This window comes from Elaeis guineensis, chromosome 8 (assembly GCF_000442705.2).
Source record: "Elaeis guineensis isolate ETL-2024a chromosome 8, EG11, whole genome shotgun sequence".
NCBI classification, from domain to species: Eukaryota; Viridiplantae; Streptophyta; class Magnoliopsida; order Arecales; family Arecaceae; genus Elaeis; species Elaeis guineensis.
Window position 1 is genome coordinate 120,535,777 of NC_026000.2, and position 12,576 is coordinate 120,548,352.

Genomic DNA, 12,576 nt, shown 5'->3' on the forward strand with positions numbered 1-12,576 from the left:
ATCAAATTGGTAAACAATACTAAAAATTCATAATTATTTTCTAATACATCAATACTCTAACATAAATAACATTCTAATCAAAACGATATCATTTTATTAAGGATGGTCCGATTTAGTTTGATAACGATTTTATTTATTGATAAATTTAAATTAATTTAAATTTATTTTTTATATATTAAAAATTAATCAAATTAAATTAAATAAAATTTTAAATCAAATTAAATTTATAATTTAATTTATTTTTATCGATTTGATTGATTGAGATCCGATTTTTGCTACTTCTACGGCTCTTCTATTTTTTTTATTATATTAGCCAGAAAATTTCTGGATCCGCCGCTGATTAGAGACTCCTCTCTCAATTCCTCTCTCCCTCTCACAGATCTTTACCCTTGGCCAGCCCCTTAGATGCGCCGCCTGTCTCCGCCGTGTTCCGCGGCGGAATACGGTACAACGGCCCACGAAGGCTAGCTCCGACGCCGCGATCCCCCGTCATATCCGCCCATAAGTCTCCATCCTCCAATGGGCTCCGCTCAGTCGTCCCCACCCGAGGCGAAGAAGACGAGGAGAACGGGAGGATGTCCAAGCGTTCCAAGGAGAAGGTTTTGGAGCAAGAGCCGGAGATCCTTCCCTACCACACCTCGGCCACCCCCCTCACCCCCCAGCTCTCCGCCGCCAGCACTCCCCGCCTCCTCGGCCCCTCCATCAAGGTCTGGGACCCCTGCAACGTCCTCCTCCAGCCCCCGCCGCCGCTATCATTTCCCCGGAGCTTCGATTCGGATGATTCGACTGCCACCGAGGTATTTCTCATCAACCACGGCGAGAGTGAGGCTAGCTTGCGGCCTGATCTGGTCGGAGGGCGGTGCCCCGCCGCGAAGCTGACCGCCGCCGGGGAGCGCCAGGCCCGGGCGCTGGCTGTATTTCTCAATTCCCAGGGTGTAAGGTTCAATGCTGTCTATGCTTCGCCGCTGGATCGAGCAATGGCGACCGCTGCTTCTGTTTGCCGGGTAATTAACTGATATTTTGTTTGCCTTTATAACCAGGCTTAAAGTTTAAATTGCTATATATTGCAAGCACAAAATCCTGAGCAATTTTGAATTTTCTACGATGGCATTAAAGTTGGCATTTCCAATTTGTATGCTCGTTTGTGGATGCATAACTGTATGATTCATTCCATGTCTAGTAGGATTGCTTTTATTTTCTATATTTCTATCACAAGTGCTTAGAATTTAGAATTTGCGGATGTTGATAACCAGCTAGCATTGTGAGATGTTGTAAGGTTATAGACACATGAAAAGGAGATTTTAAACGAATATCGTTCTTTGATCGTTGTCAAATTACTGTAACCAAAGTGTGTTCTTCCCATGTTGCACACTTCTCTAATTATGAGTAAAATGTGCTGTATGTCAATTGTATACTTGCATTTGTATCCCATATCAAAGGGAAGTGTGGAGATGTCTTCAGTGAGAAGTGGGAACCGTCAACAAAGAAAATGTAGACGTAGAATTTGGAAGTTGGGTGATTCCACAATGATTCTACTGAATTCTCCTATAGTGCACAGATAGTTTTTATTTTATTTTATTTTATTTTATTTTATTTTAATTTGGTTTTTTGTTTAATTATTGTTTTATGTATCCACATTTTGATTTAAATAAACTTTTGCTATATATTTTTAGTAGATTTTTAAGATATATATTTTTTTTGTAGCTATATTTTTTATGTTTAATATTTCGGCTTATTTTGAAAGCCAACCAGTATTTAATTTCCTTATTCTTGTGAACCACTTAACTCCACGCAGCTGAGAACTATTGTACAACTATCTCTTTCCCAACTGTGATGTGCCCACTTCTTACTGGTTGCTGTGCCTTCCTCAATCTTTGCCGGTTCCACACTTGATGCTACCTTCACAATAACATCGTGAGTGGACTCCAAACCGAGGTTTACGCTTCGACAATACCTATTTCTTATTTTTCTTTTCCATCTCTGGGAGGCATCCAAAGAGTGTTTTTTGTGAGAGATTCTTGCTGGTGCAAAGTAAAGGTTCAAAAATGTCTTTTGCATTAGAGTTTTAGATAACTAAAGACAGTGCCAAGTGGCTTTAAAGATAGCGAGATCTGCACCTCAAGCCTGCATCTTAATATCCTTTTTCACTTTCTTGTTTTTTATTCATTTAATTTGTTCTGACAAGTTTTTTATGTTGTCGAACATATGTTTGACCATCACATTAATCTGAATTCATTCTTAGGCACGAATATCAGATTGCACCTGATTGGAAGCAATTTTCATATGCTCTTCATGACTTGATGTAACTTTCACTCAATATTAGTTTTAAAAATATTGTCAAGGTTTGATAAGTCATAACATAAAGCTCTGCTTCATCCTTCCATGAGTCATGCAGGTCGTAGATTCATACACTTTCACCTTCTCTTTCAAAATATCTATCTAGTAGTTGATAATGAATTTATCAACCAGCCAGCCTTAATTTTTGTTTCTTATAAGAGAGGGCACCAAAACTAGAATGGGATTTAGTTATGGGCTCTTCTATCCCAAGCAATACAACCCAAAATGTGACATGGGCTCTTCTTATCATTAGGAGGGACCAACCCAACATTAAGGTTTTTTTTTTTTACAATATTATAAAAAAAAATTAGAGAACCATACACATTTAAAAGCACAGAGCACAATCATGGTTTGGGAAGGCAAAATTTAGAAATACCTACTTTGAAGTAAGAGACAGGGCAGCATGCTTAGTAAGGTTCTTGGGGCCCCATAATAAATAAGTGAACACAAATTGGCTTCTTGAATAGGAGCTGCTACACTTGGAGGGATTTTTATGTTAATAATAGCTGTCTTAACCAACCTATCTGCATGCAACTAGGGCTATGAACTAGTGGTTGCATCCCTTATAGGAGAAACTTTTGGTTCAAATCTTGGTGGCTTTTTCTGAAAAAAAAAAAAGAATTGACTTTGGTCATCCTAATATGTGGTGCTCCAATTATTATTCTAACAAGGTCTCTATTTAAGTTTTTTGACATGTCAAGAAGAAAACCTTATCATGGCTGATGAGAGATCCTATAATTGGTTTTGTATGTTAGGTTACACTGAAAAGGATAACCACAAGGGTTAGGTTTGGTGTGTGGAGTGCAGTATTCGAAGAAATAAGTGTAGAAAAGACCAAAACTATGGCATGATTGGTTTACATATAGTCAGATTTTGGCTTCTTGTATTATGTATAATTAGTCTTGAGTCTATTATGTATAATTAATCTGGAGTCTATCAGGCATCCTTTATCATTCCACATACCTTCCAAATGATGGTGCTTGCTTTTATGGTTTAATGACCAGGACATTTATTTTATGATGCGACTATTACCATAGTTGCAATCTCCCAAATTGTTCTAGTTAGAAACTCTTCTAAGCCTTTTGGAGTTTGTTTTTATAAAGAACAATCGATAGGTTTGATGCTTCTTTGTTGGAAAAGGAGATGGTTAGTGTCTTTACTATTATGTTTCTTTTCTTGCCAATGATTTATTGCGGGCAGTATTCTCAATATAATTCGATATCTTAATTAAGGATCTTATGCCCTTGGGTATTTGTAGATTTTCTTTGAACATTACCTCGAATTTAGAGCCACAACCAGAATGGTGCAGAGTTTGGTGTTGAAGGAGAATAGCGCCCATACAAATGAAATCCTAGATGTAACTGCTCGGTTACCATTAACTAGATATGTGCATTTCTGTTCATCTGATTATAATGCAGTTCTTTTGATGCTGAACATGCATTACTCATTCATCTTTTACTTGATATATGAGGGAATGTATTTTCTTTCAGGAAATTTCACAGGTAGAATATGAAATAAATTTATGAAATTATTTTCATATGTATTATGTTTCTTTCTGTTGTTATTGGGAAATTTTCCTAGCAGGTCAGTCATTAATGCTTAAGATTCTAAGGTCAAGTCACTTATGTTTGCTGAGGTCTGAGGCCAAGTCAACTCAGTTTGTCCGTTTGACCCCTTGATGAAAAATAGAGCATTCTGACAATATGTTGACTGGTAGGCTAGTGCCTATTTGGAAGCAATGCAGTGATCGAAACATGTTTTGAACAAATAGGAGATGGATTGCTGAATCTTGGCTTTTCTCACAAGTCTAGTAACATTTTGAGGGCATCTTTGCTTGGTCATTATTGTTCAATGTTACCTGATTGCACCAGATGCTTCCTCTTAAGAAATGTCAATTGTTTAATTTCTATTTGTCATACACTTTAGATTGCTGAAACCTGAAAATTTCTGCTCTTTTTACCAATTTTTAGTGAAACTAACCAAAGCATGGTCCAACCCTTCAGGAGTTAAATTTCCCAGAGGAACGAATACAATCTACTGATGCTTTGCTTGAGATGAATCAGGGCCAATGGGAAGGCTGCGTGCTACCAGAAATCTACACCCCTGAAATGGTCAGCTTGATTGATAGACACCAACCAGATTTCTCAGCACCTTCAGGTGAATCAATTAGACAGGTGGAGTTTCGTATGATTGAATTCCTCAACAGAACTGTTGAAAGACTACCTGAAAAGCTGAGCACAGATCTTTTAATGCATCGGAATGAGAGTAGGGCTTTCTCACACCACAGTTCAGCCAATTCTGTACAAGTGCAAGATGGGCCTCACTGGGATTTACCTTACAGGTTTGACCGACAAGGACTGACAAGGAAGAGATCTGGCAAGAGCAGACTTCAGATTGTGACTACGATGGACAATGAGATTGAAGATGAGGTCTCCCCAAGGGAGGCCAACCATGGGAATATCCTCCATGAAGCAAATACGAAGAGGCACTCCACCAACTTGAATGGGGTCTTCACCCATGCAACCCCAATCAAATGCCTTCTCACCAGCATATTGAATTGCAGTCCGGCTACGTCTCATAAAATCTGCATAGATGATTCTTCTGTGACGGTTCTGCAGCACTCTCTAAGAGCAGGATGGTGTATAAAGAGGGTGAATGATACCTCACATCTCAGGCTTCTATAGGAGATTAAAGAATATCAATTTTCCTCATCATTGATTGGCTTAAAATTGTAAGTTTAATGCATCATGCCGTGTCTTTCTGAATACTTTGGTTCATGTATTAAATGTGCTGATTGAGAGCATTATTTTGTTATTTGATGTGATGATAGGAACTGGGGTAGCTGCATCCATCTTTGAATAATATGCAGTGCTTGCTGCTGCAAAAGAGGGATGAAACACAGTGAGAATTGAAGAAGCTGAAGTAGTTATTTCTGTTTATTTTTCATCACATCATCAGCAGCAAATGCTTTGGAATTGGAGATGTTATTTGAGTTGTTGTATCTGTTATTTTTTAAATATTTGGACAATACCTAATCTATAGGTGTATTTTATTAATTTACATTATTTATTTGGAATATATTTTGCTTTTCACGAAATTGCAATATGAGCCTATCACGTTAAGAAGAATTTTTTTTTTTTGTTGCTTTTGGTTAATGAAAATGGGATTTTTCTGTCATGTTTAGCAGATCAAGTAGTGTGTTACGGATTTCAAACCAATGATGCAGTATTTTCTTAGCATATGGACGTGTGGTGATTTGTGATATTGATGAATTTTATTTTAAAATTAGAATTGATCATACTGGTTACCATGTATGAAGGCCTGCCAATGGGTCGGATAATGATCTGATTCGACCTGCAGTCCGACTTGTCTACGACCTGACCCCAATTATAAGTCCTACCTGGCTAGTGACTACCCATACAAAACTTGATTTGGCAGACTGTGGTCCAAGTCGCATAGGCTTTGATTACAATCCAATCTGACTACAACTCAATCCAACCAGCCATAACCTGACCTAGCGCAAAGAAATCTGCTTTGCACTCTTCCCTTCTAAAAACTCATGCTTTCGCTTCCTAAAATCCCTCTATCGTCCATGACGGTCTTTTTTAGGTTGCATTTGGTGCATCATCGGACAATTTTGGAAAGTAATGTGGATTGCCTTCAGGATAGATTACCATCATTAAATTACTAGTAATATTGATTAATGTGTTTGGTACATATAGACAATGTTGTAGTAAAATTATTGAAAATCTTGATTGATATGTTTGGTATGACAATCAGATTATCGATAATATGGAATCAAATTTTTAAAATATCTTCAATAATTTTGCCTTGATATTCTTCTTTTTTTCTGATGAGAAATAACAAGAGTGACGTGGATATGGTGCGAAAAAGTAGTGGGTTGAGAGGTGTGGAAAACCGCGGGCACTGGGGGGTGGAGAGGAGGCGGGCACATATGAAGCTGTGGGAGTAGTGGGGACGGGCATGGAGGAGTCTCGAGGAGAGGGGATGGAGGATAAGGGTGGAGGAGCCACGAGCAGGTAAAGGAAGATGGAGGAGCTGCGGACTAGAGGTGCAAGCAGAGGGGGGTGAGGGGGAGGGAGGAGGGTTAGGCAATGGGTTTCATATAATTTTTTTGAGAGAAAATTTTGTCCAAAATTTTTATTGTAATATTACTAAAGAAGCGGTAATCTAGATAGTCATCCCTCTCCAAAACAATTCAGATTATCATCCAAAAAATATACCTAATACAGTAATTCAGATTATTATATTAAATTATCAGTAATTTGAATAGATTGTCAACTATCAAATATAACTTTAATGACATCCAATGTGCTCATCTTTTGACCTTCACGTCTCACATTGGCAACCACCACAGACATGGCTCGTGGCTCTACCACCAATTTCATCATCTACGACTTCTATCTCTATCCCTCTAGCTGCCCCTTTTTCTTCCTCTTGTTCTTTGGTCAGCATGTGGAGGTACTCCACCCCGTCGCCCCTCATGACTATTACATTTTGGATTAGTTCCCTTGGACTTGGATGCAACGAATAGACGAGAGAAAAGATCAGGATAAGTTGCTACATTAGGTAGAGAGAATACGGAATAAGAAAATAAATAAGAGAAAAAAAAGAACATATGATATTTTTGTGGTTCAGTTTATTGACCAAGGTATATGGATAGAGATGCTGCAAAAATTTCATTATTCAAATCCTAGCTCCAATACACCCAATCTCTAGAACACTTGGTCATTCTCTTCTTTCAAGGCTATATATATATATATATATATATATATATATATATATATATATATATATAATAGAATAAGGCGATTTGGTGAACTAGAGTTGTACAATAATCAGGTTTGGTGGGAATTTTTCTTTGAAGCAGAGAAAGCAAAGCCAGTGGAGATCAAATATTAAAAGGATTCTTTTAATGATGCACATGGTATGGCACGCATGCTTGGAGGAGCATTCACGACCCCGATAGCTCGACTGCAATGTTGGAATTGCGTCGGTGCTAGAGCAAGAGATGGGAAGTTGTTTCTTAGCACCCCACGAGACCAAATATGCACCAAGAAATACACAAAACCCATTAATAGACCGGTGCCATCGGACTTTCATCCCCCGTGATAGTAGGCCTCCAGGTCAAGACTACCAATCTTAATATGAAAATCTTGTTAGATATGTACCCTAGATGCCAGATCGACTGACACATTTCTGTACAAATCTAAGGGCAAAATTGTAATTTTGACTATAAATAAATAAAAAGATTATTCTTCTATCACATTATGTACATTGTGTCTGTGATACATCCTTTGAGTTAGTGGGAATGTTAATTCATATTTTCAAGAGTTGAAAATTTAAGGCATGAATTTATATAACTAACTCATAAACTGCTCCTGACCATAGGATCATCACGAGGATGGTGATCGATCTGAAAGGTTGGTGTATGATCGCTTCCTTAGGATAGATGAGTCTTGAGTCTACGGTGTGGAGACACCGGAGCGAGAGTACAGGTATTCATTGAGAACGAAAGTACTGAGCGTGACCACCTCGAGCAGTCATAAGGAAATCTACCTTCTCATCTGTTGATGCAAAAATCCGCCGGCGTCGGAGAAGTTGGAGTCGAGGGAGTTGCGGTCGCCGTCGGGACCTGCAAAGAAAGTCTAAACCGAAGTTGGGGGTGCTCCGGCAAGACCCTCTGACGCTCAAGTCAGTTCTCTGCCTCAACAAGAATGGAGTGCTCAAACGAAAATTTTAGCAGAGTTTTTAGATAGAGATTAGAGCTTAGAGAATAACATATCTGGGGGTCCCCTTTTTATAGGCAGAGGGCGTAACAGATTGATAGTGACGTCTGTAACCGCCTGGTAGTGGGCCGTTCGGGGCCATGAGGAGTTTGTTACGGAGAGTAGTGGAGTGGAGTTATGGCCATCGCCGCGGCCTGCCACGTGGAGTCTGTTGTGGAGAGTGGAGTGATGTCCATTGTCGTGACTTGCCAGAGCATGATGGAGCCGCGTGGGATCCGTTATAGGAAGTGGAGCAGAGTCGCGGCCATTACTGTGGCTTGCTAGGGAGTCAAGCCTGTCGGCCGAAGCTCGGTTGGGGTGTCTGGTGGAGAGGGGTAGCTCTCCGTCTGAGAGGAGCTCGGATGTTGCTGGCGAGCTTTCTACCATTGGGTGCTTGGGCGCTAGTACTGCAGGCGAATGTCATCTGCTGTAGAAGCTCGGTCAGGGGCTTTCTGTGGACGAAGTTCAGTTTCACGCAGAATCCGACAGAAGGTCGACCGGCAGTGGATGTCGGATGGCGCTAGAGAGGTTCACCCGCTGGAGGGGTTCGGCTGCTGGAGCCCGTGCATCATAGGAGTTCATCAGGAATCTGTCCGCTGCAGAAGTTCGGTCGGAGTCTGGTTCCCGTAGAAGTCCGGATGAGGATCATTTGTTGAGGAAGCTCAGCCATAGCCTGCCTGCAATAGAAGTCGGAAGGAATTCGTTCACAAGGAAAGCTCGGGTGGAGGCTTACAGTAGAAATCCGACGCGGACCGCTCGTAGTAGAAATTTGAAGTAGACCACTTGTAGTAGTATCTCGGAGTAGATCGCTTGTAGCAGAAGCTTGGAGTAGATCGCTTGTAGCAGAAGCTCGGTGTAGATCGCTTGTGGTGGGGGCTCGGAGTCCGGCCCTTGTAAGAATTCGGATGAGGTCTACCTGCAATGGGAGCTCAGGGCTGAAGTCCGGCTCCCGTAGGAGCTCGGACGAAGTCTACCTGCAGTAGGAGTTCGGGGAAGAAGTCCGGCTCCTGTAGGAGCCCGGATGAAACCCAGAAGGTGGTCGACCACCGTAGAAACTTGGATGGAGCCCGTCTGTCGTGGAGATCTGCTGTTGGAAAAGTTCGGCCATTGACGAACTGACGTAGTTTTGGAAGAAATTCGGATTGGAGTCAATCGAATCCTGTCGGAAAAGATCCGAAGGGATCCGGAGAATGGTTGACCCTTGTAGGAGATCGGCCGATGGTAGAATCCAGAGAGCACTTGGAGCAGCCTGATGGACAACCGAAGAAGCTTATCGCTGGAGAAGCCCGGGAGATGCGGCAGGAGTTCATCCGTCGGGGAAACCCGATCGACACTTGTGGAAGAAGCTGTGGGAGTTTATCCGTCGGCAGAACTTGGAAATATTGCGGAAGCTCGACCGTCGGAGAGGTTCGAAAAGATGTCGCCCAAGGTTGGACGTCGGCAGAGTCCCGGGAGGGTCACTCCTGGTACGAACTTCGACTGGGGGTATTTTATACCCAACACCAGTCCCCTACTTTCGAGTTCGAGTTTCGAATGAAGGAAGTATAGAAAATTTTTACAGCCGAAGTTGCCCCTTGAATTTTGCGCGCGATCGCCCTCAGATATCCTGGCATTTAATGCGCGCATGCCGGAGTCTTTTCAAATCGGGGTGATCCGAAGAGACTTTTCAGAATTTTCGCTGGAGCGTTGCTCTAGGTACGGTGCAATAATGGCCTTGCCAGTTGTCAGCTGCTTTTAGCCGCCTGCTGTGGCGAGTGGGACACGTGGCGAACATGGGTCAGCCTGGGGAGATCCGCGATCATCATAGCACCGGATCCCAGGGTCTATTTAAACCCGCCCTTCTTCTCCGAGAGTTTCATTCTGCCTGAAAGTCCTGTTGGTGCCCGTCTTCTTTCTGAGAGCTCTGACCTTCCTCGGCGTTCGTTTTGGCCCTAGGTGTTCTTCGAGTCATCCCTGTCCCTGCATCTCTACATCCTTCGGAGCAGCTTAGGTTAGTTCCAGAACTTTCGTTCCTTCTCTCGTCATTTAGGTATTTCTTCTTCTTCATTTTTCTTCTGCCGCATTCCACCTGTCTGGTTCCCCACGGACCTTTCGTCTCTTATTTCTCCTGATTTTTTTGGGATTTTTAGGGTTTTTGCTTGAAATGTCTTCTGGCACCTCCGTCTCTAGCGGTTCCAGAGTTTGTCTGCCTCAATCCCTCAGAACCCTCATACTATAGATGAACCCATATCTAGGGCTGGGCCTCATCCGATTTTTGCACCGGATGCCATTCCCTGTTCTCTGACTTGAACGAACTTTTACTGATAAGGGTTCAGTATGGAGTTCCTCCAGAGTACGATCTGGAGCTTCCTAGTCCGCCAACCGGGCTAGCACCCCCCACCTGGCCATTTCTGTCTGTACCAGGAGGCCTTCCGTGCTGGGCTCCGGCTCCCGCTTCCGTCCTTCGTCGTCGCTCTTTTTCATTTTCTAGATATTTCTTTAGCTTCAGTCGCACCGAACTCCTTTAGATTTTTGATAGGTTCCTCTCCCTTTGCCACATAGTCGAAGTTCAGCCATCTCTTCCTTTGTTTAGATATTTTTACACCTTCAAGCGCCACCCTCGGCAAAGACTGGTGGTACTTCTCCCCCCAGTTCGGCAAGAAGGGGTTGCTGAAAGGTGCTCCCTCTTCTATCCATAACTGGAAGGGGAAGTACCTCTACATCCAATGTCCGACCTTAAAGCTGGGATTGCCCCATTGGGGCTCCTGAGGGACTTCGTCCGTCGGGCTCCTAGCCTGGGGGAGGACGACCTTCAAGCCGCCCGAAAACTTCTTAGTTATCCAACTCCTTCTCTTCCCAACCTTCTAAAGGAGCAATTTCTGTTCAACATCGGCTTGAGTCCCTAGATCCTGCGAGTATTCCATCTTTCCTTTTCTTCTTCTTTTCTTCTTCTCTCCCCCTTCTTCTTCTTTTTTTTTTTTAACCATGCGTCACCTCTTCCTTTTTTCACTCCATTGCTGATCTCTTTTTCTCTTTTTTTTTTTTTTTTTTTTTTTAGGAATGGACGCGAAGCAGCACGGATGCTTGCCAGGGGCCTCAAGGTTCACAAAAGAAAAGGCGCTGCGGCCTTCGGGTCGGCAAAGAAGGCCAGAACGGAGGAGACGAGCTCGACCACGCCTGCCCAGGCGGCCCTCACTGATGATGTTCCTTCAGACGTCGAGCCCCCAGTTCCTCGAGCCTCTTCGAGGAGTTGTCCCACCGAGGTTCCGCTTCGGGGGCCCGCTCTGAGGAGGTGCCAGGGGTTGAGAGGGGGAGGAGAAAGAAGACGGTGGCCCGCAGGGTCAGTGGCCGCCGAGCTGCCATCAAAGAATCCCACGGCTCCGAGGAAGAGCCGGTGGAGAATCCTTTAATGACAGGGACCTGATAAAGCGACTGGTCGACGGGTGTGTCCTGCCCGAAGTCGTCCAGAGGATCGTTCGCGTCGATCCCGAACAGCGGGTTTGGAACTCTCTGGGGTCCTTTTCGAGGTAAGCAGATTCACTTTCCTCTTTTCTCTCGCTCCTTCATTCAATTAACTTCTCAGCTTTCATTCTGACCTTCTGGCCGCCCTTGCAGATCGGGCACCAGCTCCTCGCCAACATCGAGGTGATGAACAAGATGAGGAGGGATGCTATCCAGGTGGAGGAAGGTCGCCGGGTTGAGGCCGCCCGCCTCAAGAAAAAGGCTGCCGAGGTAGCCAACCTCCAAGAGGCACTTGAGAAAGAAAAGCAGGCCTCGGAGGAGATGGTGAGGAAGGCGGAGGCCGAGGTCGCAAATTTGATGAAGCAGATTTCGATTTTGATCTCGGAGGCCAGGGGCCAAGCGGTGGAGGAGTTCAAGGCCTCCGCTGAAATGAGGACCTGAACGTCAAGTTCGGCCAAGATGCATTCATCAAAGGATTCGAGTTCTACCAAGAGAAGATGGTCAAGAAATTTCCTGAGCTCGACTTCAGCTTCTTGGATGAGGCATCTGAAGATGAAGCTGGGCCCTCTCCTATTGCCGCTGCCACCGCAGCCCCCCTTCCAAGAACACCAGGCTCCCCAACTCCTGCTTCGGAGGTCTGAGACCTCTGACTTTGTATTTTTCTTTCACTGTAATTTTTTTTTCTTTTGTCTTTAAGAGACATTCAATCAATAAAATTGAGGTCCTCCTTATGGGGAACTTCTCTTCTCTTTTCTTTTTTCTTTCTGCAATGAGCCGCGCCTTGACGCTTTTGTCTCTCGATGGTAGTATCCTGCGAAGCACTTCCCTTACCACAGGGAGTTCCGCTGAGGTCCATGATCCGACATCTAAGGAAAAAAGTCCATCATTTAACAAAAAAGTCGAGGAGATGGAGGATGAACTTCGCAGGTTGAGGGAGAGCCACTTAGAGGCCACTGCGAAGGCCATCTACTTCCGGAACCTCCACGTGAAAGGGATCATGGATTACAGC

General features: G+C 43.4%; 1 protein-coding gene across 2 annotated transcripts; it reads left to right on the top strand.

Moving 5' to 3' along the window:
• The first annotated feature begins 323 nt into the window (after positions 1 to 323).
• On the top strand, positions 324 to 5,434 carry LOC105035558 (uncharacterized). 2 transcript variants are annotated; one of them, XM_010911152.4, is made up of 3 exons: positions 324 to 1,004; positions 4,341 to 5,068; positions 5,168 to 5,434. In XM_010911152.4, exons 1-2 carry the CDS (start codon positions 576 to 578, stop codon positions 5,019 to 5,021), a joined length of 1,110 nt encoding a protein of 369 aa, XP_010909454.2. In that variant the 5' UTR covers positions 324 to 575; the 3' UTR covers positions 5,022 to 5,068; positions 5,168 to 5,434. The 2 variants fall into 2 exon arrangements, with proteins under 2 accessions (XP_010909454.2, XP_010909455.2); XM_010911153.4 differs by having other exon boundaries at positions 4,341 to 4,988.
• The last annotated feature ends 7,142 nt before the right edge of the window (positions 5,435 to 12,576 follow it).

Coding starts and splice junctions, on each gene's coding strand:
- LOC105035558 (XM_010911152.4), top strand. CDS start 576: ATGTCCAAGCGTTCCAAGGAGAAGGTTTTGGAGCAAGAGCCGGAGATC. Junction 1,005..4,340: donor CCGCTGCTTCTGTTTGCCGG/GTAATTAACTGA, acceptor CCAACCCTTCAG/GAGTTAAATTTCCCAGAGGA.